We start from the raw sequence: 27,164 nt of genomic DNA, 5'->3' as shown, positions 1-27,164 counted from the left end.
GCCTAGCATTCATAAGAAGTATTATGAGGCTGAGGAAGTAATCATCTAGTTCAAATCCTGGGGTTTACAAAGAACAAGGTTAAGGCTTAAAGAAGGACCAAGAGCCCCAGTGGATGTGTCAGGGATGGTAAATAGAGAATTCCAATTTGTTCTGTGGGGTGAGTTGACCAGCTCTATATTTTCTGGGTTCCAGGAACAGAGATAAATGCAGAGACAGAAAAAAAGTGTCAAAATTACAATTTGAAAAATATGATAGCACATAGCTAATTCAAGAAGGACATATAAAATCATAAAAGTGTGAACTGTGTAGAACTATATTTTTTCTCATTTAACAAAATATTTCATTTAAAAATATTTAAACCTAACTTATTATAGAAACTCAACTAGAAAATAGTAATAAGACCTTGAGTAAAACTTAAACAATATATATCAAGCTCGTAGGAATGGGTGCCCAGGCACAGAGAGGCAAGCAAATGGGGAGAGGGTGTTTCAGAGCCTAGATGGAGATAGAGTGAAAAGTGAATCAGGCTTATCAATAGTGTTTAAAGTTTCTTTAATAAATACCTTCATTTCATATTATTTGTTTAAACAAACTATTTTTTAATATTTTGTTTATTATTTTTGTTTTATGTGTATGAGTATATTGCTTGCAATACATGTATGTATGTGTGTGTACCTGTGTCATGCAATGCCATGGAGATCAGAAGAGGGTTTTGGATTCCAATGGAACTGGAGTTAAGGATGGTTCATTCATAGCTTCCATGTGGGTGCTGGGAAAGGTAAAACATAAATAGGAAATTATGTGGTTAATGGTTTTAAATATATTTTGAAATTAGAGATATTGTTGTTCAGTTCCACATTTGGTAAATTCAACCTAAGGAAGCATTCTGAGCAGGAAATAGCACTTCCCCACAGCCAGATACCTTCTTGGCATAATTTTCTTTGCCACTAGAAAATATAACCTAAGGAGAAGAAACATAACTATCTGTTATACCTCCCAGATCAGTGACATTAGTCAGGGAAAACATCTAGGAGGTTGTATTTCTGGGGAGGGCAATTTTTCCTACAGTTAATACCAGCTTTATTTTGGTAGTGTTTTACTTCACTTTCAAATGAAGAGTTTTTTGTCCTATTTTCTGACATAGAAAAGGACACTTGTGGAATCTTACACTTTGGATGGTATATTTTTCCTTTACATTTTCTATGAGATAAAGTTACATTCATCTTACTGAGGAAGTTTAACTGAAGGACTACATCCCAAAGTAACATAGAGTTGAGATTGAGTTAGTCATTCCTATTGAAGTGAGTAGGGTTTTTAAATACCTCCAGATGATTATGATACTTTGTATTTAAATAGCACCTTTCATCTGAGGAGCTCAAAGTCTTTTAGGGACATTCTGTCCAATTCCTAGACTCTCTCAAATTGCATGCTGATTGACTTCAAAGGCAGTGCAGAGAGTACACTGCAGTGCAGAGATTTAAACCAAGCATTTCAGAAATATTTCTATGCACAGTAGATGAATTATATGACTTAGGTAAAAGACTCTTTTACATTTAATTTTATTTTAATTATTTGGTGCAACTTTTTTGTACTTTATGAAATGTACTTGCATATATACTTAATGACTTTAAAAAATTCTGAGTTTTCTTAGTATCTAATCATGGTTCTGAGGTCTATTCTATGAAAACTTGAGCTTAAATTTTCCCTAAAAGATTAAAAACGTAAAATCTTTGCAGCTGAAGTTAAAAGAAGGACTTTGAGTTTTATTCATATAAAAGATTATATACTGTTAGATTAGTGTGTGTTGTTTTTTTAAACAGTTGTATTTAAACTATTGACCAAAAATAGTCTCATTTTAGCCTCAGGAAAGGCTATCAAATATAAAATTTAAAAAATAAAATAGTATTTCCTATTGAGGCATTTTTTAAAGAAACAAAATAAAAAACTAGAAACAGTACCAAAATTTTAAGTATGGTGTAGGTGTCATTGTTGTTCATATGAGACTGACTTTTGTCCTGAACCTGCTTCTCATTCATCTTGCCAGCTAACTGGTTAATTTCATCCACAGTTCATAAAGGATTCGGGCTGAGAGATGGGGGAAAACTCAGAGACAAAACTGCTGCTTAGACTAGGTGGGTGTTCAGGAGAGAACTTGAGAGTGGGAGAAAGAATTTCCAGGATTAGCTCCCATCTGTGCAGAGAATACTGAAAACAATTTAAAAGGAAAAGGAAAATTGTTGGGACACTTCCTGTACAATGAGGGTGTTTTCGCCTTGTCTCTAGGACAGGTGGAGTGCCCAGGTGCATTTGTACTTATTTAGTAGCTCATGGCTGGAGTGAATGTCTGGAACATGGTTCATAAGACCACAGGAGTCCCAGATCTAGTTCTACCACAGATGTGGATCTTCTTTGCATTAGAAAGAGGCCTTGGGCTTCCTTTCACTTAGTATTTTCATACAGTGATGGAGAAGCCAGAGGTTTTGGGAGAATATGCTGTTTCCTTAGATCTGCACAAACGCTGAACTGTTCTTTGTTTATCAGTTGTGTAACTGTGTGATGTACCGTCAAAGGTGTCTATTATGACTTTAACTGTATTAAATATTGAAACTATGTTTGATATATTTTTATAAAGCAAGTTAATACTGATATCTAATATGTGAAATTAAGGATTCGCCTTTCTTATATTGTCAGAAATACCTTTAAATTCACAGTGACTAAAGATACAATGGCTTCTTCCCCTCTCTCTACCTCTCTTAAAAGTTTATGCTTCCTCTAGCATTCTGATTGGGAGGCAAATGGTTGCTTTCCTGTTAATAGTTGTTTTAGGTGACATGCTCTTCCATGTGTGGAGTATGTTCAGCTGAAACTTGTGTCTCACATATTAAATACTTTAGAAGTACTGAAGTTCCTTCATCCAAGGTTAACACAACTTTTTTCTCCATTTCATACATGTTTCTTTCTGTTTTACTTATCTACATTCTTTGGTTGTTGTTAGTCACCACATAACACCTCTCTAGGACTGCTGTATGCAGTTGAGCTCCCTAAAGGTACTCAGTAGAGGGAGAAGACATTTTCAAACTTCCTTGAGAAGGCTTATGTATAGAAATGGGACTTCTTACAAATTTATGGAAAAGACATCTGATGGACTGAGAGAATACCTCAAACAGTCATGAGATAGTTTCTGTATCCAAATCCATCATCAAATGATTAGCATCTAGGCTTCATTTAAATGTTCATAAAGGGAGAAGGAGGAACACTCAATAAACTTGACCAAAATAAAACAGAGGAGTGCATGAATTCTTTCTATGTTTTGTAGTCTCAGGTATTTCGGTTTGTCTAGTTATAAGTGTTATTTTTATAATCATCCCCCAAATAGTCTCATTAGCATTTAGTTGATCATTGCTTATTTAATCAGTATACTCTTCAAATTATGAATGTTGTATACATTTTGTCTAAGAAAGTATTTTTAAATCTTATTGTTTTAAAATGTTGTCTTTCATAACCTTTATGGACAAACTGAGGCTTATTTTTCATTTAGTTTTGTGTAAAATTAGTCAAGTAATTATCAAGAAACAACTTACTGTTGTCATAACCAAGAACATTTTTCTATTTACTGCTTTGAATGCCATTTTATCTACTTACGTAAATCTCAAGATATCATTTTTAAAGTGAATCTACACAATAACTCAAGTTCTATTTGGTTGTATTTGCCACTTATCTATTTATTCACCAGACATTTCTAATCCATTCTGTTGATCACAATGGCAGAACTACAGTATGGCATAACCAGCTGCCATGCAATAAATTCATTGTCTCTGAGTTGAAAATCAAATGCAGTAGACCAGTAATCATGTCATATGGCCCTCCCCTAAAATGTCCATGCACTAATCCCTGGAATCCTTGAGCTTGTTGCTACGTGGCAAAGAGAAGTTAGTGCCCCATACAAAATACAATATGAAAGATGCACATTAGTCAATTTTAATATAGGGAGATGATCTCAGAGTATCTGGACTGGCCCAGTGAAGCTGAAAAGCCTTCAGTATGGAATAAGGAGGCAGAGAGCTAGAGTCATGTGAGACAGTATGAGAAAGACTCTGGCTCTAAATAGGATGAAGGAGTAGCAAGTTGAAGCATGTGGGCAGCTTCTAGAAAAAAAAAATATAAGAAATGGATTCTCCCCTAGAACTTCTTAAAAAGAACATTGGCCACTCAGAGGGACTCATTTCAGATTTCTGACATAAAAATATATTAAATGATAATATGCTTATTGACACCATGTTTATGGTAATATATTCCAGCATCATTGTGAAGCCAGTACTGATTTTATTCTTAGAAGATGAATGTTACTATAAAAATCTCTTGGAAGTGGGCTTGGAATTGGCAGTGGATAAAATCTGGAAGAATTTTGAGAACTATGCTGGAAATAAAATTTATATTACTTAAGTGGATTGTTATAAGGAATGTGGATGTCAATGACTGTTCACAGGGACATAGGAGGAGGTATGGTACATGCTAGAGAAAGCAACCATGACTTTAGGAATACCTAAATAGTTATAAGTGATTATCAGTGGAAATATGAGGTTAAAAACCTCTAATGATGAAGGCTCAGTAGGAAACTAAGAACATGAATTTTCAAATTGAGGGGAAAAAATCCTTGTATTATTGAGTCAAAAGCTTAGTACAGTCATTTTCTGCACTCATGGTTAAGACAACTTTTAATGTTTACTTAGAATTTTAATAAATTCACTGTCAATTAAAAAGTAGGAGGTGTTTGGATGCAATTAGAAAAGCTTGCCCTAAGGAAAAAGCAAACGGGAAAATTGTAATGGGTTGGGGAGACAGCTCAGTTGGTAAAGTGCTTGCTGTACATGCATGAGGACTTGAATTTGATCAGCAGAACCCACATAAAAAAGCTGGGTGATATGGTGTGTGCTTATAATCTCAGTGCTAGAGAGATAGGGACAGGAAGATCATGGGGCTTGCCAGCCTAGCCTACTTGGTGAGCTCTAGGCCAGCAAGAAGCAATGTCTCCAGAAAACAAGATGAACAGCTCCTTAGGAACAAAGCCAAGTTTGTCTGTCCTCTGACTCCCACATGTACATTTACATATCTGCCAACGTACAATATATGCTTGTACAAATGTACCCGTGTTTTGCTATGCATTGTCCCCTCATATAGAAAGATATTCATGCATATGCACACATACCGAAAGAGAAAAAGAAAAGAACACACTTATCTGAAAACCCTTGTTAATCCCATAGCAAGATAAGATCAGAGTATCTAGTTAGAACACAAAAGATTCTTTGGAATGATTCAGGATATAGTTCATAAATTATTTCAGTAATAATGGAAAAAGCCAAAATTAGGGATAATAATATATCAGAAAAACCTGAGAAAGAAACTTATGAGAAGTGGAATGATTCCTGTGGCATACATGAGACATGGTTGTTGATAGTGTTCTATCAGCACAAATGCCTCTCACTAGAGGAGACAGAAAATGAACAAAAAGAAAGATCCCCTGCGCTCACACACACACACACACACACACACACACACACACACACACACACACGCTATTTCCAAACTAGAAACATGCTACTGTAACTTCTCAAATGCAAACATGGGCTTGCTGTCACAGACAAGGAATGCCAGCTCTGCAACCACAATGGGGCCTTCAATCTAGAAAGCAGAGCATAGCACAGCAGGTAAATCCCAGGCATTGAAACCAAATGGTTTCATTTTCTGGCTTTTGAGATTTATTCAGGATGGTGGACTTATTTTTCCCTTTCTATTTTCTACCACTGATGGAAATGAACATCTGTGTTATTTTATACCTGCTCCATCATTGTGGTTTGGGGCCCAGTAACATGCATCTTGCATACTGTGTATTCAGAAATGGAGCAAAATTGTGCCTCAGATTGGATCCAACTCAGACCCTCAACATACCTGGAAACTGGTGGGTCTTGGTCTTTGAGTTAATGCTGTAATGAGATGAAAACTGTTGGACATTTTGTGGGGTAGAACATATTCTAAATTTGTGATGATGTATCTTGATGGGTCAGAAGTTTGACTAATAGGTTGAATATTGGCCCACAAAGATGTCTATATTCTCAATTCTGGAACCCCTGAACAAGCTCTGTTAAATGCCACAGGGAAATAAAAGCTGGTACCAATGAATTTAGTATCGCCTTTAAATCATCTGCTTTAACATGTGGAGAACCTCTTGGATTCTGTGGCAGATTCTGCAGTATTCATTAAAGTTCTCCATTGAGGAAGGACCTGCTGAGAAGTCCCTAGCAGATGGAAGCGTAAGAAACGGAAAATGGTTAGAATGGCCTTTGAAGATGGAAAGCTGTGAACTAAAGAATGTGGGCAGTTTCCAGCCACTGGAGGGCAAGTAGAGAGTCTCCCCTAGAACCTCCAAAGGAATCAGAGCATAGATTCCCTGGCGTATTTTAAACTCTGGACTTCTAGCATTATAAAGTAATACTTAGTGTTTAAAATCACTGTACTTGGGGTACTCTGTTTCAGGAGTAAAAGAAAACTAATATAGCACGTGAAAAATGTTTAAAGTTATATATTTGAATCTGGGAACTTATGTAGAAAGTAAACAAATACAAGAATTTGCCTGTGGAGATGAAGAACATGAGAATTTGATATATCTGTTCAAAGTTAAAAATATCTTTGCTTCGTTAATCCTGATTTCCTACACATACATTAATAATCTAGATCTACATGTATGTGTATATATTGACATGCTCTTTTATATCCCTTGATTTGATGTGAACTTTGTCTTTACTCATAAATATGACTATAATTCCCACAAAATAACTTGCAGTCTTTTCTAGAGATGTGTATGGGATAGTGGTATTTTTGTTGTGGAAAATAATGGCTATTTGTGGAAGCTGGCAACCTTTAAGCCTCTGCCTCTTCATGGCATATCTGCCTGATGCATTTGCTTCAAAAGAGCTATGCTGTCTGTTCCTGCTTACTCAGTTGGCGAGCTTCCCGCCACTCCACGGCTCTGCTGACTTGCTTAAAATTCTGCTTCAGTTTGTCCTTATGGCATTTTCCCTTCCCAGTCACTTTAAGACAACTCATTTCATCCAGCTTATACAGCATGACAATTCTCAGCCAGCAGTACAGGTGCCCACAAAAGAGTTGTAGTTAACTGTCTTAAGCAGGAGGACATATTAGTCATAAATATGTCACTTTTGCTCTAAATTGATCCTTATCAAAATCAGATGATTGTTTTACTGGAAAAATTCTTCAGGAAATGGCACTTCAAAACCGCAAGGAGTTTAACTAAGTGATTCAGAGGGAAACATAGCACAACAGGGAAGGTAAAGGAACCAGTATAGTGTATACTATACTGAACTTCCCATCTGGCACTTTGGGCAGACAAATGAGAGCACGTAGAGTGGTCAGGACTGGTTGTCAAAGAAGGAAGGCGCAATGAGGGTTGCCATGAACATGAGAGGTAACATCCAAAGCAGAGGGTTCTGGGAGCATGAAAATGGCTTGGTTTCAGAGAGATCTGCTGTTATAATAACTGGTCAATATTTGGAAAAACTGTTGCAAGCTTTACTTTCATATGCGTACACTGCTTTTCCTTAATAATCATTCCCAAGTAATATTTGCATCTCAGCTTGAAAGTAAAATAAATGTGACCGTTTTTACAACATGGTCATGATTACTTGCTATTTCCTGCAGTTTATATCTTTGATCCACTCCATTCTGTCTATGCTGTGTGTTTTTTCTGAGAGGTCCCTGATTTTGCTTCCATGTATCTCCTCAGGGATGTGCACCTCTTTCTTTGTCAACCTCAAGCCTTGCGTCTCCCATGGCCTCCTGCTTGCTTCTTCTCTAAGCTCTGAATCTACATCAGATCTCTTGACTATGCCAGTCCCATTTTTGTACTTGGGTCTGCTCCCACATTTTTTTTTTAGAAAAGACGGTGTCCACATCCATTTGCATGTGAACTAGTCATGACCCTTCAGTATAGGAGAAATGTTGAAATTCCACAAACGGAGTGAATATTAGTTTCCTGTGCACAGTACTAGTGCTGAGATTTTGTAGATTGTGCTAGACTTTTCACTGTCTAGCTTGGATTGGAAATAGTTTTCTTTTTTTCTAACTACAACTTATATATTCTACTTGAGATTACTGAGTATAGATGCTACAAAGCCCATCTTTCTGTTAAGATGAAAATATAAAAAAAGTACCTGTTAAGTTACTCTCATTGACTGTGGGTGAAATCTTATATCCCAGAGGTAATGTGTTCCTCAGTTCCCAGTTCTTTGCACTATGACATGTATTACCTCATCAAGGAAATTTTTACTAATTAGTTATTGTTACAATTGGTCACACATAGTCAGCCAAAAAGAGCTTATGTTAATGTTTTCCCCCCATCAAAAATATACTGAGTCATCACTTTCTTTCATAGGATAGTATCAATGTGATGGAGTATGGCAGGGGTCTGTTAATATAAGCCTTCAAACTCTTGCTCCAAGAACTCATTTTTATAAGCACAGTTTTGTCTAAAACATGTGCTTATCTATATCACTGTACTCACATATGTCCTAATTTCATGAAATATAAACAAGTTCTACTACACCATCTTGTCTGAGTTCATATTGAAGCCTACTTTCTTACTGTATGACTTGGGACAGCTGCAATTTACTAATTCTCTGCAAGATTGAGATTTCTCAAGATCAGCACCTGGCAAGAATACTTACTATCAAACAATGTGACAAATTACTGGCATCACTTCATCTATGGTCACATGAGATCACATTTAAATTTTCTGATTCATTATGTCATAGATTGCTGCAACAAGAACAGGGGTGGGAAAAAGAACATAACTGCCACATAACTGTCTCAGACTCTTTGCCACGTGTTCAGATATGAAATTTATTGAGAGACATTTTATCTTGACCTTAACAGTATTTTTTCCAGAAATAAGACATTTACCCTCAGTTCACTGAGCACTATAACATGGGCAAAATGTTACATGCACACCCAAGAGAAGAGTGGGCATTACTAGATACACTGTGAGCCCTGCACCTTAGTGATGCTCCCTTGAAAGCCCACCTGCACCCACCCAGCCATAACTCTACAATGCCTTTGTGAATAGAATTGAAATATTCTCTTCTGTGATGGTTACAATCATTTTAACAAAGAATATCTTTAGATTGCAGAGCCTGTAAGTGCTTACCAAAAGCAAAAGTGGACACTTGATGTTTTTATGTAGATGAATTCCCCAATGAGCCAATGAATGAATGGATGGAGATTAACAATAAAAGAAGGTAGAATGTCCCAGGAATTGTATTTGAGAAGTTAAGTTCTGATGTATTGATGTCTGTTTAGTATTCATAACCATTTGAAAATTCTTAGTGTGACTCTGGAAGGGGAATAGTTAACACTGTTTAAGAACTTAATAATCAGATTCAGATGGTTAACAGCTCTGGGAGACTGGCCAGCGAGTCACACCAAACTTCAAAGTGGGAAATACAGTAGCATGTTAATTGAATGGTGAGATCTGAAACTTTTTTCTATGCATGTCATTTATCTAGATTTTACTGATGGATTTTTTACTCATAAAGAAGCAATGCATATAAATAATACAAAACCCAAATGGTCCGAACACAATGAAAGCAATGTAGATAGAAAATGATGAACAGAATATTGGAGCAGTGCCTGTTGGATGAACTGAAGGGACAAATGTGGAATCAGTCAACTCAGTAAGAAATTAAGTAGTCATACCGAAAATGTGAGCAGAAATGACTGTCCTGGAAACTAGGTTACGTCAAAAATTTAGTTTGGAGAGAAAAATCTTAGAACACGTTATGTTTACATTGAAACCAATTAACCAATTAAATATCTTTGGGGCACAGGAGGAATTTAGAGCTAAATTAAAACTAGAGGCCAGTAAAGGTAAAATTTGGAGTTCAGAGGAAAAGAAGGTGGAAAAGTCAAATTAATTATGAGAACTATGTATTAAAACAGAATATGGATTGAATTTGAACCAATGCTCTTTTTCAGCAGATTGAAAGACAAAAGTCCATATACTGGAATTTTACATTTCATTCAGTCTTGGCCTCTTTCCTTATAGATATAATGCACCAATTGACATCAGTTTTTCTTTAAAGAGAGATTTTCACAATGCATTTCAGTTTTTATTTTAAAGAGAAATTGATTTTTCTTTATAGGGAGGGTTGTCTTTTGGAGGCTGGTTACAGAAAAAGGAGCTTCCTTAGACTATGTTTGAAAGTCACAGAATAGATGTGAGCTATAGTACACAAAAGCGACCAGGACATTGAGCAATGTACGGCTTAGTAGCTTATATGTTCTTTCTGCAGAGTTTTTCCATGTTACCTTTTAGAAATGGTCTCATCTATTTCTAGCCATTTGAGTGTGTCCTAATATTTCTAATAACTGGATGATTACAGGTGTCTTATAATATTTATAATTTTAAAAGATATGTATTTTATTTGTGGGGTGTGTGTGTGTGTGTGTGTGTGTGTGTGTGTGTTTATGTGTGTGAGTGTTAATGGGAGCATTGGGTAATTCAGAGGTGGAGTTAAGGCCATTGTGAGCCATCTGACAGGGGTACTGGAGTCCAAATTGTGGTCCTCTGAAAGGGCAGTAAACACTTTTAAACTCTCAATCATCTCTCCAGCACTTTTTGATAAAGAAAGATACTTGTCTTGCTTTAAAATGAAGGGATGGAGGAGACACTTTTTTTTTTAACTAATTGTTTTTTTTAGTTGTTATTTGGAAAACATTTAATTATCTCTTTGCTGATATTGTTAGGACTTCAACTAATTGCACTTGTAAAGTATAACACTACAAAATATTGATACTTGATACTGACAATAATTTAGATGTCAGACTAAGATAAGGATGAATATTTAGGAAAATAAGCTGATACATATATATTGCATAGTCATAAGGCTTCTTTTGTATCAAAGGCATTTGGTTTTATTCACTAGATAGAACACCCCTCTCAGGTTTCCCAATAAAATTGTCCTGCAGAATAATGTGATATACGCAGTCATTCAAAATTAATTCAAATGAAATATGGCATAATTATCCAGTGATTCCTCCTTTCTAAAATTCTCATTATAAGAAATTCATCTTAATAAAATAATGAATTATTGAATTCTTGTGATATTCTAGGTATTCTAATAAGTACTTTGCATGCCATTATCTTATTACAGTTTTATAGCCCACCTATGAGACATTAGATTTCTTCATCTAAAAAAGTTTGTCATTTCAAAAAATAGAGATTTAAAATATTTTAACGAGGTACACAAGATCATATTTATAACATGACTGAGATTTAGACACATGAAATGTATATTTTTGGATATTGTATCTGACAAACAATGTAGATCTCTGTTTTGGGCTTAGAAGCTCAGACTCTGATTTTTCTCACCATTGTGATTTAGATCTTTTAGATGTTTTCAGTGAATTTAGGACACATAGTTTTTAGTATTTAATATCATTCCTACAATAACAAGATTAAATATAACATCTAGGTGGTCACTCTTTGTAGTGAGCTACTGCCCCTGCTAAAAATAACAATAAAATATATTCTACTCTCTACCTCTTACTTTGGACACATTTACAGTCTGGTTGAAAACAAAACAAAACAAAACAACCATTTCATTCACTATAGCAAATATGTAAAATATAAATTTATGGATTCACAGTGAAAATTTTGTTAACGTTTTCTCTAGGATGTCAGTTAGGTAATTATTTCAACTATGATACAAACAATTGGTTATTTCAAATATCATAAAGCAAATTTCCTAAGTAGTGTCTTTAGATATCAAATCCCCCTCCACCCCCTCGTATCCTCTTTGACCACCAAAACAACAGCAAGAAGAAGAGCTGTCACCAAAGCCAGGCAATGTTTAAACACCAGTCACTGCTAAGCCTCAGAGTCATGGTCCTGGTAAGAGTGAGGAAATTATGTGGTGCAAGTCCCGTAACTGAATGACCCCTGGGCACTCCACAAAAAGAAAGTAATACCATTGACTGTTAGGGAAGCACTATTTACCTCTTCCACTTTATGTCCCCAAAGAATTTGTTTGGCCCATTATGGCCAGATCTACTGTCAATAATTCTCCTTCAATTACTAGGAAATCCATTTTACTTTATACGTAAATTAGGGGCCTGGAGAGATGGCTCAGTGGCTAAGAACACTGGTTGTTCTTGCCGAAGACCCGGGTTCAAATCCTGGCATCCACACAGCAGCTAACAACTGTCAGTAACTACAGTTCCAAGGATCTGAGGGCCTCTTCTGTCCTCCATGGACATTGCATGACACAGGTGTACCTACCTACATGCAAGCAATACACTCATGCACATAAAATAAAAATAATAAATAATGTATTTAAACATAAATTAGCCGCAATCTTCTGCATTTTCTGTTGGTTAAATCTGAGAACACAATTTCTAAGAAGTTGTTTCTTCCTATTCTTCAAATTTTTCTTTGTTGACTCAGTATTTTCCTTTGGCGATTTCCTAAGGAGTTACATAACGTATAATTTGTGGAAATTTTCCATAGGCCACTAACAGATTTTTCAGGATCTTCATAAACCACGCTCCATCGTGATGCTCCTTTTGCCTGTGTGAAAGAATGGTCTTTGAACTATGCAATGCTTTGTTGGGGTACAATAATATGCTCCTGGGGTCCTTGCTGGCTTTTTATTTGAGCATTCAGACATGTAGATTGCTTCTAGGTTTAGAACAAAGAGCTGCCTTTAGATAACAATTGAGTATTGCTAGACAAGCAATGCCCGTACAGAACAAGTCTGTCTTTCTATGGGTCAGAACTCAGTAGCCCTAGGCAAAAGCCCAGCAGGGAACTGTGACCAGTCTATCCTTATAAACAGGTTTTTGTACTTTCTGAAATCCATCTATCATGCTGACCCCCCTCCACCCTGTCCTCTGGGTTCACCTCAATATCTTATCTAATGGCTCATTTTCTAGACACTAATTCTGAGCTAGATTCCTTACTGGAGAATGGCCCTATAAACCTGACTTTCCTGATAAGAAATTTCACCTCATGAAGAATTTTATTCATCTAAGCCAAGGTCATTGAATTTTCAGTGATGGAACTCACCAGGACTGAAAAGCGCACTGATTTCAAAGGAATGAAAAATGGAAGGTATATTTCTAAGCAATGGAACAAATAACCCAGAAAAAGAAACAACTTCTGATCATAGGAGCCATCTGCAAAGCATCTAACTTGCTGTATATACACCCATGAATTGAGATGTGCATTGAGAGCTGGTGATGTGTTAGGCCTGGAAATAGTAGATACGCTGTCCTGGAAACAGTTCCGTTCAAGAATCCAGGATGAAGAGCACAACCAGGCCAAACACAAGAGACGATGGCTGAATTTTAAAAAATTATACTATCATTTCTTAAATATCCTTGAACATTTGAATCAAAGGAAAATTCAGCCTGCATTCTTGTTTTAAATCTCTTTCATATGGATAACATCGTTCAATTTGCACTTTGTGTCTTAGAGATAATTTATGCCTTGGTTGTGACAAGGAATAAAATAATGAGCAATTTTAAAGGCATTTGAAGAGTTCTATTTAAATAAGAGAAAGCTCTCTCTCACCTTCAAGGCACTTGTAGAACACCATGGTCTCATGGGGTCTGGACTAATAACCTAGCCATATGACATAAGAAAGTCCTTCACCACTGAGACCTCACGTTTCAAAGGATTGCATAGAACTAGATGTTACCCAAGACTGTGGCAGCACTGATATTCCAGAATTATAGAATCATTTAATATTCTACTAAAACTGATTTTTCAAACAGATCACTTGATTTTATTCAAAACAAAATTACATTGTTGTTGAAGTGTCCGTGTTTTATAGATAAATTATTTGATATTTGAAGTGATGAATGGCTTCTGCACAATGATGTAAGTAAGGCATGGAGAAGCTAACATTCAAACCCACTCTTGCTGATTTTCAAGTCCATGCTACAAAACCCATTCAAGCTGCAAGAAAACAGATTCAGATTTTTTCATATACTCATAACTTCTTGATGCATTCAATTATAAGCAAATGCTTGTACTTTGTTTACTTTCCATAATAATGGAAATTTAAGTTTGTCAAAGGCCGGGTAGTCCTAAATGTAGCAATAGGTTGACAATTTATTTCCTTTACTCTTTATTTCTTTTATTAATTTCTAAAACAATTTGGTAACTTAAGCATTATTATGATAATTGCAGGATGAAATTTTTACTATTGCCTCAAAATCACATTAAAACTTTTCAGTTATAAGAAAAATAGGTGACAAAATAAATCCCAAATTCTAAAGACAACACTGTATTCATATGGAACTCAGTTAATCAAGCTTGTGTGTATCATTTTAACTCAGACCTCCTATTTTAGGGAATCCCATAAAATAGGAATGTCGTTGAGTAGAATTTTCAGCCTAGCTGACTAGGGTCCATAGGAGCCAGTCTAGAGTTTGTAGGTGCCTGCTAGGGTATGCTAGGGAGTAGGCAGAAATTATGGCATCAAGTACACTAGGGGCGTGTAAGCACAGACATTTTCAGATATCCGTGCCTTCAGGCAGAAAGTGTCGGATAAGAGTGTTGCCTGCTGCTCACTGGGAGCACGCTATTGTCTGGAGTCTGGAAAACACAGCCTGGGAGTGCAGAAGTGTAAAGGCACCGGAATTCACTCTCTCTTCTCTTCCCTTGTGTTCCTGTAGGAAGAATATTTAAGTTTGTGAGGGCAAAGTGGTTACCTCTGAGACCCTGTGAACAGAATCTGCACATCCAGATGGACTATCTGGGAGATTAAAACAAGTGGAATCAAGAACTCCCCCAGCAAGTCAGTAACAAAAAAGAAAAGTTGAAGCCAAGACACTTATTAACCATTTGCACTTCGTGAGAGTCACAGTAAATACTTACCCATTAGAAGTCCAGAGACAGCTCCAAGGACCATCCTTTAAATGTGTAAACTTTGCCTGATTTTAGCTTTCTCCTCCTCTAGTCAGGTAGTTGTAGAAGGCAAGGGAAAAGGAAGCAGGCTGAGGACAGTTAAATTCCTATCTCTTTTCGCTCTGCAGGTCCCTCATAGTAGTGTCCCTCATGGGAGACAGAAAGCTTTATTGTTTTTGTTAGATGCTCAGATATTGGATTTTAAACAGCTAAACTATATGAAAGTGATTTATAGAGATCACAATAAATTTCTAGTACTGAAAAGTGTAGGACCCTCCCAAGGTTTTATTCAAGGACAGGAAAAGGAAATAAATCATCAGCAAAGGGTGTATAATAATGAAGTAGATTGTTGCTCTTTGATACCCATAGATACAAGTTTAAAGCTGGCGACATACATAATTGCATTAAAATAAGAAAGTGAATTACAAATAAGAAACTAAAGGCTTAGAAAAGTTGAGAAGCTGCTGATCTAAATTTATCCAGCTTGCAAATTATAGAAGAAAAATTCAAATTGTATACAGATTGAGCCTAAAGACTTATTCTTAACAGTTATATAATACTTCCTATGAAGATTTAGGTGATAAATTTAATTTTGTCATTAATACTTTCACAGGCTAAAGGAACAATAATCTGATTCAACTTTTACTTTACTAACTTATGCAATGATTATTCGTAAACCACACCACTTGGAATTTTTCTAGTTCATGAACCTTCAATGGAAATTCACTTCTTCATTCAGAGCTACTTAAAAGAGAACTTCTCAAACAGACTGTAGATACTATATTTTGCCCAAAATTAAACGATGTTTCCCCAAAATAAAATTATATTCCGGGGGTTGAAGGGATGGCTCAGCAGTTAAACTCCTATCAGAGAACTGACTACTCTTTCAGAGGACCTGAGTTCAGTTCCCAGCACCCATACGGTAGCTAACAACTGTTGGTAACTCCAGTTCTAGAGAATTTGATTCTCTTCTGATCTCCATGGGCATTACATGACATGAATGTACTTACATGCATGCTGGCAATATACTTATACACATAGAAATAATAAAAAATATATATTCTGAAAAATACAGAAGTCAAAATCTCTTACTTTGATCTGTTCACTGTTGATCAAAACCACCATGCTTTAGCTGGAAATTGAAGCTTGGATTACATGAAATGTGTGACTTTTCTGTTTCCTGCTGTCTACAATCAGATACTAAGCACTGGTGACCCTGAGTGCTAAGTCTTCTTATGTATTCTTTCTCCTTTCCTACTAACATGAGCTTCATTTTGGCTCTAGGACCTCTCACCTGAACAGACAGGATAGTCTGTATGCCTTCATAAAACATATTCTGCCTTATCTAACTTATTTAGACACTCTGTGTACATCTGTACATTGAAACAACTCTAGGCTTGCTTACATTTATACACCCAGTCTTCCCCCATCATCTTTTCATAATTCCTTTAGTTGCACATTAAATATTCTGTTCTCCACAGGTTTCTTCCACTTAGAGTGTCTTTATCAATTCATTCATTTATTTATGCATTTATTAATCACATGAATATTGTCGTTGCACTTACCCTGTATAAGAGTCTTTGGTGCTGGTCACTGGGCACATAGTGATAATCTGCCTGAATGTTAACATTAGTCTCAAGGAGTAAATATATAGTTACAGATATCAAATAACATATTTAAGCCATTGACTATGCACAAGTAAGATATATAAGTGTGGTAAAAGAGGATAGAATGTTACATACTCAGAAAACATGAAACTGATTTAGTATTTGAGATGAATTTATGACCTTGAAATGGAGACTTTGAATTAAAGTGGGAAGGTTGATGTGAATCAACCATGTAGAAGAAAGAAAGATCAATCCTGGGCTGGTAGAGGAAGGGGAGATTTTCTGAACTGAGGAGAGAGAATGGGCAAAAGTTCAAAGCCAAAAGCATGTCACATTTAGAGACTGAAGGAAGATAGGCAAGCTGCCATGTAAGATACTCAGATAGAAGTCTACTTGAAAAAAATCTTGCTTCATTTTGATGAGTTTCCCCTTACACACCAGCCCCTTAGTCATCCCTTTCTTGTGAGCTATTCCTTCCCTCTTCTCAAAGTCCTCATAACACACATCCCTCTCTTGTTGCTCTCTCGCACATTGTACTGTAATTATCTGTTTACGTCTTTTTCTCCTGCTGAACTGTGAGATTTCTAAGGAAGTAACTCTGAGTCATTTTTGAGTTCCAAACATTACCCGTCGTGTCACCACACGGAAGAATGTACTTCAAGTGTTACCTTCTTTTCACCCATTTATTTATCAACTCACTGCTGCTTTTACTTGCATGTTTCATTCACACCTAAAATTCAAGAATATCACTATTTACTTGCTAGAAAAATATGCTTCCTTTCTTTTTTTTTTTTTACCAACTCCTAGAACTCTAGGCAAAAAGCTATGCTAACCATCATTTCCTGTTAAACTTCACAGCCTTTAAAAACACCTTCTAGCTGTGTCTTCAGTATCTGCCGAATTTTTTTTTTTTAATTTCAGACGTGCTTAATTTCTTACCTGATTACTGAAACATGTTCTTAACTTTTATTTCTACCTGAGAGTTGTTCCTTCCATACTGCATCACTAGAGTCTAAATTCCTTTACTGATTCCTTTGCCTCTAAGTACAAATCAGGTCCTTATAGGAATATGTAAATTATAGTTCCTTATTTCTCCATCATCTCCTCTTTGAGTGATTCACTGCCTATAACTTTGAGCTAAAGCAATTTTGGCCCACCCATAGTGCCTAAGTCACCACAATTTATGCCCAAGCATGCTATTTGGGGGTATCGTGAATGTTCTTCCAATCCTTCCACCTGGAGAATGACAGTTTTTTTCTCTAAAACTCAAGCAAGAATTAGTCTCACTCAGGGCTGCATCTCTACCATGTCTGTCATAAAATATTTGTTTCATTTATTTCTATATCATGCTATGATCTGTTCATTAGCCACTATCCGCACATTGTCATAGTTTTGATAACCTCTCTATATATTTTATGAGTTCATCAGCCTAGAAATTATGTTGTATTTTCTTGTTAGTAGTGAATGAGAGTGTGTGTACGTGTGTGTGTGTGTGTGTGTGTGTGTGTGTGTGTGTGCATGCATATCTGTTTGAGACTACCGCTCACTCAATTTGGAGCTTACAAATTCAACTAGGTTGTCTCTATCTCCCTCTAGTGTTGAAATTACAGGTTCACATAGCTGAAACCACCTTTCTATGTTTGAGATCTGAACTCAGTTCCTCACTTTGCTAAATTTGCTAAGTGAGTTATTACTGAAGCCCATAGTTTTGAGCATTAGTAAAATAAAAAAAGAAACAAGCAAACAAACAAACAAAAAACACTGTCTTTCCATTCAGTGAAAAATTGAATATTATTTAAAAACAAGACATAAATCCAGTATATAAAACACATACTTCTTTTAGCTCCAATCTCATCAAAACATGAACAAATAAACAATATTATGTTTCATTTATATGTTTTATCATTGGTATAGTAATTAATACTCAGAATATTTGATTACCTACCTTTTAATGGAATCACAGAAATTAAAAGCAGAAATAGAATTTAATTTGGGTCTAAATATCCTTTTAATAAACATATGCGTAATTCATGAGCCATCCATGTTATGTGACACTACAGTCTCTTTCTATTTAATATCTTCCATTTCTAAAAGGTAGTTGGTTAAATTATAACTTTAGTATTTGTTTCTGTCAACATTTTTATTACTATATACTCTTATTTCACTGTGGGAATATTAAAAATAGTTAATAATTTAATAAATACCTTATATTTTCCTAATAAGGACATATGATATATTTCATTAAACTATTAAAATGTTCTACTCACCACAAACTTGTTTAAGTTATGAATATCATGGTATTGATTTTTAAGTATACCAAGATCATAACACAAGTCATAAAAATAACAAAGTTTTTCTTTAAATAATAAATATGTAATTTAAATTATATTCTTTTGAAAATGTAGGAATTGTAATGTATGCTGTGTTTCTGTTAATATTTTTTTCTTTTTTAAAATTATTTATTTAATAACTACATGATTAGAAGAAGCATTTCATTACAGCATTAACATAGTCAATAACAATTTCCAGAGCAAAGATGCATCTCTTTCAAAACTGTAAATTTTTAGGTTCAGAGTTGAATTAATACAGTTATACAGTATTGAACTCAGTATAAAACTTATAATATTGGATGAGGTTTTAATGTTTAAAAAAGATTTCCATTTCATTTGAAAAAGTACTGTTTCATACAGAAAAACTCATTTTTAATGGTACTAACACTTAGAGGTTTACACATGTGTCTCTAATCTCTATGTATCTGATTATTACTAGTCACAGTCAGTTACTTTCTGGGATCCCTGGTACCTGAGCATGGATATAAAATCATCAGGTAAATTTCAGTGCTAATGTTTTTCAACTCTACTAATTAATATGAAGCAAATTTTTATGCTCCTTCCTCAAATATAACTCATTTTTTAAAAATTTGTTGATTTTTTTGTGTGTATTTCATACAGAACATCCCGAATAATCTTATTAATCTGTATATCCACATCCCAAATGGCACCCTCCAATATCTTCCCCCTGCCCCACCACTGGAGCACATATACTCTGTAATCCCTGTTACTGTCCACTATGTTGTCAGCATCCCAGCCATTCCCCAGTGCTTGTCCATCCACTGAATCTAGTCAGCCTATCTAGAGTACCTTGTTTTGGGGAGATAAGCTCTTCTTCACCTAGCAGCAATCAGTTGCCAATATTCCTTTCTATAAGTTTAGGGTCTGCTGTTCATCTTTGCAGTTCTATGCTGGGTTACTGTCTGGGAGTCTCTTAGGCCATAGTGGCCAACAACTCAGAGGACGGTATCTCCTGTTTGGCATTGTTTCTTGTTATGTAGCCTTTAGCTACACATGGATTCTTAAAGAATTATATTGATCCCTTTAATCGTAGGTTATACTTTCCTTTTGGGTGTTTAAGACCATACAATTGGCCCAGATAAACCAATTTATTTTTACTCTTAAGGTCATTTGAGGATCTGTTCCTCAGGGGTCACATGGGCTTGGGAGGAGCCCCTGGCTCCTTTCTTTTATCATTTCCATCCATGTGAAGATAAGTCAAAGGTCCTACTCGACAATGGCTGGCTTCACTTGGAAGCATGGAGGAAACGTTTTCTCTTTGTTGACCCTCCTCTTTGTAGACTGGACACTGGTTCAAGTCCACTTGGTGGGGTCTCCATGGCCTCCTTGATCAAGAAGACAGGTGACTCATCATAGTTACTGGACATTTTGAGAAATGCTCAAAGTCCCCTGGAAATTAGTCAACCTAGGAGGGCAAGGAGCAAAAACTGTCCTTTATGTCCCTCTGACCAAATTAGTATAGGCCTTAAAGTATGGCTATTAAACATCCAAGAAGGTTAGTTCCACCTTTCTGGTACATTTAATTACCATGTGCTATGTAGATAAAGCTTGGACAAAGACCAAACATTCTCAGATAAACCTTGCCTAGACATATATTATACTCCTTGAGCTAGTTATATATAGAATTTGTCAGTAGGCTGTTCAATTAATATGGGTCCCTCTGTTTTTTTTTTTTTAAGCTGGCTAAGCATTATTTATCTCTCACATTGTCTGTCCTTTCCTCCATGGTTTCCCCATTTAAAGTGCCCCCATTTTTCCCATTTCTCCCTTAATAATACCCTTCTATGGTCCCACCTCTCTTGAGCTCCTTCTTTCCCTTTATCCCCAAGCCTCTTTGTATAACCCTCCTTCCCCTCTTCCCTTAAAATAACCCCATTTATCCATATCTCCCTTATTAATGCCTGTTTCCTACTGTTTTTCTCTTTCAGATTCTTTTTTTTTTCCTTTACCTCCCTGGTTCCTTTTCATTATCCTGGTTTGTGGAGTTACATCTGGATACACACTCACTTATAAGGATTTGGTTAGGATCCACATATGAGGGAGAACATACATTGTTTTGTTCTTTTTCTGTCTGTGTTACTTCACTTAATATAAGTGTCTAGTTCCATCCATTCACCTACAAATTTCATGATTTCATTTTTCTTTACTGCTGAGTAAATCTCCATCGTTTAAATGAAACACATTTTGTTATCCCCTCATCAATTGAGGGACACTTAGGTTGCTTCCATCTCTTAGCTATTGTGGAAAAAGCAGCAACAAACATGGGTGTACAAGTGCCTCTGCAATAGGTGAGTTCTTTGGGTATATGCCAAGAAGTGGTATAACTGGGTCAAATGGTAGGTTTTAAGAGTTCTCCACACTGCTTTCCATAGGGGATGAACAAGTTTGCAACCCCACTGGCATTGGATGAGCATTCCTCTTTCCCCATATCCTCTCCAACATTTGATATCATTTCCTCTCTTGATCTTACCCAGTCTGACTGGGTAAGATGAAATTTTAAAGTGATTTTAATTTGCATTTCCCCAATTACTAACGATGTAGAACACCTTTAAGATGCTTCTTAGCTATCTTTATTTCTTCTTTTGAGAACTCTGTGTTCAACGCCTTAGCCCATTTTTTAATTGGGTTATTTCCTTTCTTGATTCTTTGTTTTTTTAGTTTGTTATATATTCTGGATGTTAAACCTCTGTCAGATGTGTTGCTGGTGAAGATTTTCTCCCATTCTGTGCATTTTCTTTTCACTACCTTTGTTGCTTCTGTTTATGTACAGAAGCTTTTTGATTTAATGAGGTCCCATTTGTTGATTCTTGACCTTGTTTCCTGAGCAATTGATGTCTGGTTTAGAAAATCCTGTCCTACACCTATAACTTATAGGTTATTGTCAGTGTTTTCTTCTAACAGTTTCAGAGTTTCAGGCTTCACATTGGGGTCTTTGATCCATTTGGAGCTGACTTTTGTGCAAGGTGAAATATAGGGGTTTAGTTCCATTCTTCTACAGGTGAAGATCTAATTTTCCCAGCACCATTTGCTGAACATGATGCTTTTCCTCCAGTGAATGTTCTTGGCCCCTTTGTCAAATATCAGGTGGCTGAAATTTCATGTATTCTTATTTGAGTCTTCAACTTTGTTCCATTGATCTATCTATTTTTGTGCCAGTATCATCTTGTTTTTATGACTGTATCTCTATGATATAGTTTAAAACCTGGTTATAGTAATCCCCCCAGCATTGCTCTTAGTGCTTAGGGTTGCTTTGGCTATCTGAGGTCTTTTGTTCCTCCAAATGAATCTTAGGATGGTTTTTTCCAATTCCAATGGAGATATTGATTGGCATTGCACTGAATCTACAAATGGCTTTTGGTAGGATGCTTATTTTGAAATGGGGACTATTTTTGGAGGCACCCAAACAAATCATTAAGCTTTCAGTTTTCAAAAGGTGGAAGATATGTACATGGCATATATTGCTTGCCACCCAAAGGATGTGTCTTGTTTCTCATCACAGCCCCATCTGTGGAGATGAGGACAGGGAATAAGCAATGATCTGGGTAACAAGTTGGGGTCAGGTTTTGGCTCAAAGTCAGAAATATGTTGGCGATAGAAATTTGTGACTGACAGTAATGTGATAAATTCATTCATGAAACCAGTTTTCTTTGAGAAGATGGAGTCTAAAGTTTAGAAGCATAAACAAACTTGAGCAAGCCACTAAAATAGTGTTTCGGGATCCTGACGCAAGAAATAGGGGTCACATAGGCGAATCCAGCAAAAGAAACCAAAAACTAACTATTTAGAAGTCAGAGGAAACCTCCTTGAAAACCCAGCATTTAAGTGCAGACTTGATGGTGGAGTAAGATTTAAGTGCCAGAAATAGCTGTGGTGCAGGCAGTGAAACAACACAAAGCAGTAAATTCACAATTTTTAAAGTTATTTTGAAACAACTGCTCACAGATGTTCCAGATTTCTAAATGTGAGATTTGAGTTTGAGGTCCATCAAATACATATTTATATGTGTGTGTGTGTGTGTGTGTGTGTGTGTGTGTGCGCGCGCGTGTGTCTGTTAAGCAGAGTTCACAAAACTAATAAGTTTGCAGAATCCCTGTGCATTCAGGAAACATGATGAAGGCTAACTGGTGTTTAAATCTGTTCTTGTTTAGCCCGCTTTCATTTGATAGTTGTTAGAACTGAACATTGCATGCCTGACTGCAGTAGCTGGTACCCACATCCTTGTAATTGCTGCTCAAAGGAATTTGCTGTGGCAAAAAAGAAATAGTGGCTTAGAGTACAGTAACTCATTTCAAGGAATTTGGACAAAGCCTTGGTCAGATTTCTACATCCCTTCATATTATGAGTCAAGGATGTCAAAGGGAAATGGGACATGAGTCTAGGACTAGGAACCTTCATATTGCCCATCTCTGGTATAGGAACAACAGTGAGAAAGGCACAGTGTTTCTTTGACAGTGGAAAATGTAGTACATGGAAAGTTTGGGGTACATCTTAGTGTGTGTACTGCTTAGTAAGCATTCGTCATCTTTAAGACCCTGCTTTGGCTTCAAGTGAGCACTTGAGTGTTTGGAGCTTCTGAAGACACATCTCTAGGGCAGGAAGAAATAGTTCCGGTGCTACATTTATTCATAAGTTATATGCAACATTCCAGTTAGTTTTTTTGATTAATTATTCACTGAAATGGTTGATGTGTCTTATGATACCTTCTTTGAATTTATTTATCAAAATGTGCTTGGTAATTTTTAGAGTCATCAAGCAGGCAATATTAGAGCAAATTACATGGTAAAAGTGTAGCCTCTTATTTTCTGTGGACATCTGTTCACCATTCTTAACCAAACTTTTTTTTTCCAGATCTGTCATTGTCAAAAGTGTAGCTTTCCCTCCATTTTATCATGACAGGAGAAAATGTATGATGTTTGTTTTAAAATATTTCTTCTTTAGGCCTTCTTCAGCTATGATAATCAAATAATTCCTTCCCTCTCCTTTTTCTTCTCCCATTCTTTTTTTGCATTCTCCTGTCAGGTATCCCCTAAGATATGAGAGCAATTGTTGTATTCTCTTTGAACGAGTATCTATGTTTAAGATCATACACCATATATTATTATTATTTACAGTTTCATGCTGTGTGCTATATAGTCATAAGTAGATCTTACTTTTGCTGATCTAAAACTGTTTTATACCAGGCCTATCATTCATCGTTTGTAATCAATGTACACTTAATAATTATAGATTGATAACCAGGAAAGATGAAGTAGAATAAATGTTTACAAATGCTTCTCGAATTCATTGCAAGTATTTATATTAAGCATGTTTCAACTGTAGATACACACAGGTGAGGGGTATTTCTTTCTGCAGTGATAGCTCATATACATGATGGTGGTCTCAGAAGGTGATGGCAATTAGTGGTTTCAAAACTGTCTTAGTCTGTGAAGTATACTATATGAGGTTCACAGAGATAAAATCCTCCATAATGCATTTCACAGGATATGTTTGCTGTTCTTAAGTGTCACACAGTTGCATTTAAGAGATTTATAGCACTTGACCTGTTATTCAACTTGAAGATTACTAGATTACAAGCTGTACATAAAAATATAAAAGTATCTTCTGCTTGTAAAAACTTGGTGATATTAACAGTTTTTATCATGGCAGAGTGCATGAAAATGTGTATATAAACACAAACAGTATAAAATTTTATTTTAGAAGCTGAATTGTAGGGAGACACACTTCAGTCCATCCATTACCAAGCCTGTAATTGGGAGTAACAGGCAGAGCATGTTAGAGGGGTCCAGTCACACGCTAAACCCTTGGACAGTACTAAGAAGCCATGGCATGCTGTGTACTGCCGCCTAGAAACAATAACTGCCAGGTGTCACCAAGGATCTCAGAAGATAAAGAGTTATGAGACCTAATTTTTGTGGCCTATGGGTTAATAAAGTTATAAGGGAGGCTGGAGAGATGACTCAGCAGTTAAGAGTACTGGCCGTTCTTGCAGAAGACTGGGATTTATTTCCCAGCACCCACATTGCAGCTCCAGCTGTCCATAAATCCAGATCCAGAGGACTGACAGCCTATTCAGACCTCCGCAGGCATTGCATGATGCAGGTGCACTTGCACACATGCAGACAATACACTGATACACATAATACACATAAAATAAAAATAGTAAGTAAACTAAATTTTAAAACTAAATATAGGTATAAGAAAGATGCCACACCCATTTCTTCATTCTTTTGCTATTGTAGAAGTGGATATTCATGGATTATTAACATAACTAAATAAAATCTGAAATATTTACACATCCACCAAAAATAAATTATTCCTTGAATGTGAAGCAAGTGATTTTAACTACAGAACTGAGATTTAGCTGTTTCAATCAATAGTTTTCCCTAAATAATTTGTGTCATGGGGACTGGAGAGATAGCTCAGCAAGCATTAATACCAGTAAGATCCCCAACTCCCACATAAAAAGCCAGGTGGGTGTGATGGTCCTCCTATAATCCTAAAGTGTGGGAGTCAAACATAGTGATTGTTGGAGCTAGCTGACTAGCCAGATTAGTTGAAACAACAAGCACAGGGTTCAGGAGGATATAACACCCCTGATGTCCACCTCGGACATACATATGAATGTGTTCTGCACACACACACACGCACACACACACGCACACACACACACACACAGGTCCACACACATGTAAATGCACATGCACCAACCACACACACAAGCATAAAAGGTCTATTTTGAATCATACTGAGATTCTTTCAGCATGCTATGAATGAACTGTCTATGAATTTTAAAGATAAATGTTTTTACTTTCTAAGAATCACAGCATTTTATATTACATTAAAATTTAAGAACTAGGAAATGAAGATCTTGCAGAAATTTATAAACTGCATTCAGTTCATCTATGGCGTACTTATTTATGAATGTGCTAGATACTTAAGGCAACAAACAAATGAATCCCATATCCATGAAAATCATACTTGTAGTTCAGGAAATACAATGTGGGTAGAGTTTCAAAGTTAAGCCTGTTGATTTTAGGAAGTACAGGACATTTCTTTGAAGGTAGATTACATGACTGAAGGAGATTTTCAAAAGTGCTGGTCTTGAAATACTTATAAAAGTCACTGGAAGAGAAGTTAGAAAGGAACTTCCAGGCTTCCAGGCTGTAAAACTACAACACTCAGAGTTTAAAATGCTGCCACTGAATTTTTTCCAACCACGTCAACTACAAGTGATTTCATTCAGTTGAAATAAAGGTTGCACACTGAAGCATGGTGCTTTGCTTTCATTTCTTTTGCTGTGACAAACTACCCTGACAAAAAGTAAGAAAAAGTTCATTTGGATCACAATTCCAGGTTGTAGTCCATTATGTTGGAAAAGTCAAGCAGCCACTTAAGCATCATTTCCACAGTCAAGAGCAGAGAATTAAACACATGGATTCTTGATTGCTTACTTGCAGCTAGCTTTCTCTTATAACTGTTCAGCAACCCCTGCCTAAGGAATGGTATTACCCACAATAGGTTGGGTCTTCCTATATCAATCCACAATCAAAAGAGTCCTCTACAGTTATGCCCATTGGCCAAACTAGTCTAGATAATTCCTCACTGAGACCCTCTTGCCAAGTGATTCTATGGTATGGCATTTGACTGTTAAAAACCCCCAATCACACATAGTGAATGACATTTTGGAGTAGAGATCCATGAAGAGTGTTAGTGGTTGGGGTGCTGCATAACTGAATATAGTCCTGGAATCACAAGAGTTAGCAGAAGATTCATGTATGAAAATGACCATTTAAGATCAAGAGAAGTTATTTAATTCCCAGATGGAAAGTAAACCTGAGACAAGATGGAGTGATTAATGACAGGGGAAGCGGAAACGGTACTTCAGTGAATTTGCACAAGTACCAATAGTCAAGCCAGATATGGTCTGGGTGCCCCAACTTCAAGAGTTATGAAGGTGCCTAAATTTATAGCATGTTCTGTCTGATTGTCTGTGAGGAGGAGACATGATAAGTTATGTTGTTACATCTTTGGTTTCAGGTAGAGGCAGCATAACTTTCTATTATCTGACAGACCACAATATGATTCTATGAAGAAATGGTTTATTTTAATTTATTGTTGGAGCTCTTCTTGCTGAGAACTTTAAATTATCAGAAATCTGGTTTATATCATCAGAATTTTAGTCACTGGCACGGAGGTGGTGGTAGAAATCATGGTTGTGGATG

General features: G+C 36.2%; 1 protein-coding gene across 4 annotated transcripts in view; it reads left to right on the top strand.

Annotated features, from left to right (window-relative positions):
• Positions 1-27,164, top strand: part of Neto1 (neuropilin and tolloid like 1) — a 153,809-nt gene that overhangs the window by 13,197 nt on the left and 113,448 nt on the right. The window contains exon 5 of one of the 4 annotated variants that reach the window (XM_029554829.1): positions 14,753-15,040. The exons of the other annotated variants lie outside the window; for them this stretch is intronic. Coding sequence (XP_029410689.1) covers positions 14,753-14,844 — 92 coding nt within the window. The 3' untranslated portion in view covers positions 14,845-15,040. Of the gene's footprint in view, positions 1-14,752; positions 15,041-27,164 lie in introns of those variants that run through there. 4 annotated transcript variants of the gene reach the window in all.

This window comes from Nannospalax galili, unplaced genomic scaffold (genome assembly GCF_000622305.1).
Source record: "Nannospalax galili isolate Female #2095 unplaced genomic scaffold, S.galili_v1.0 scaffold243, whole genome shotgun sequence".
Lineage (NCBI taxonomy): Eukaryota > Metazoa > Chordata > Mammalia > Rodentia > Spalacidae > Nannospalax > Nannospalax galili.
Note: the sequence above shows the minus strand (reverse complement) of the source record. Positions and strands in the feature narration are given on the sequence as shown.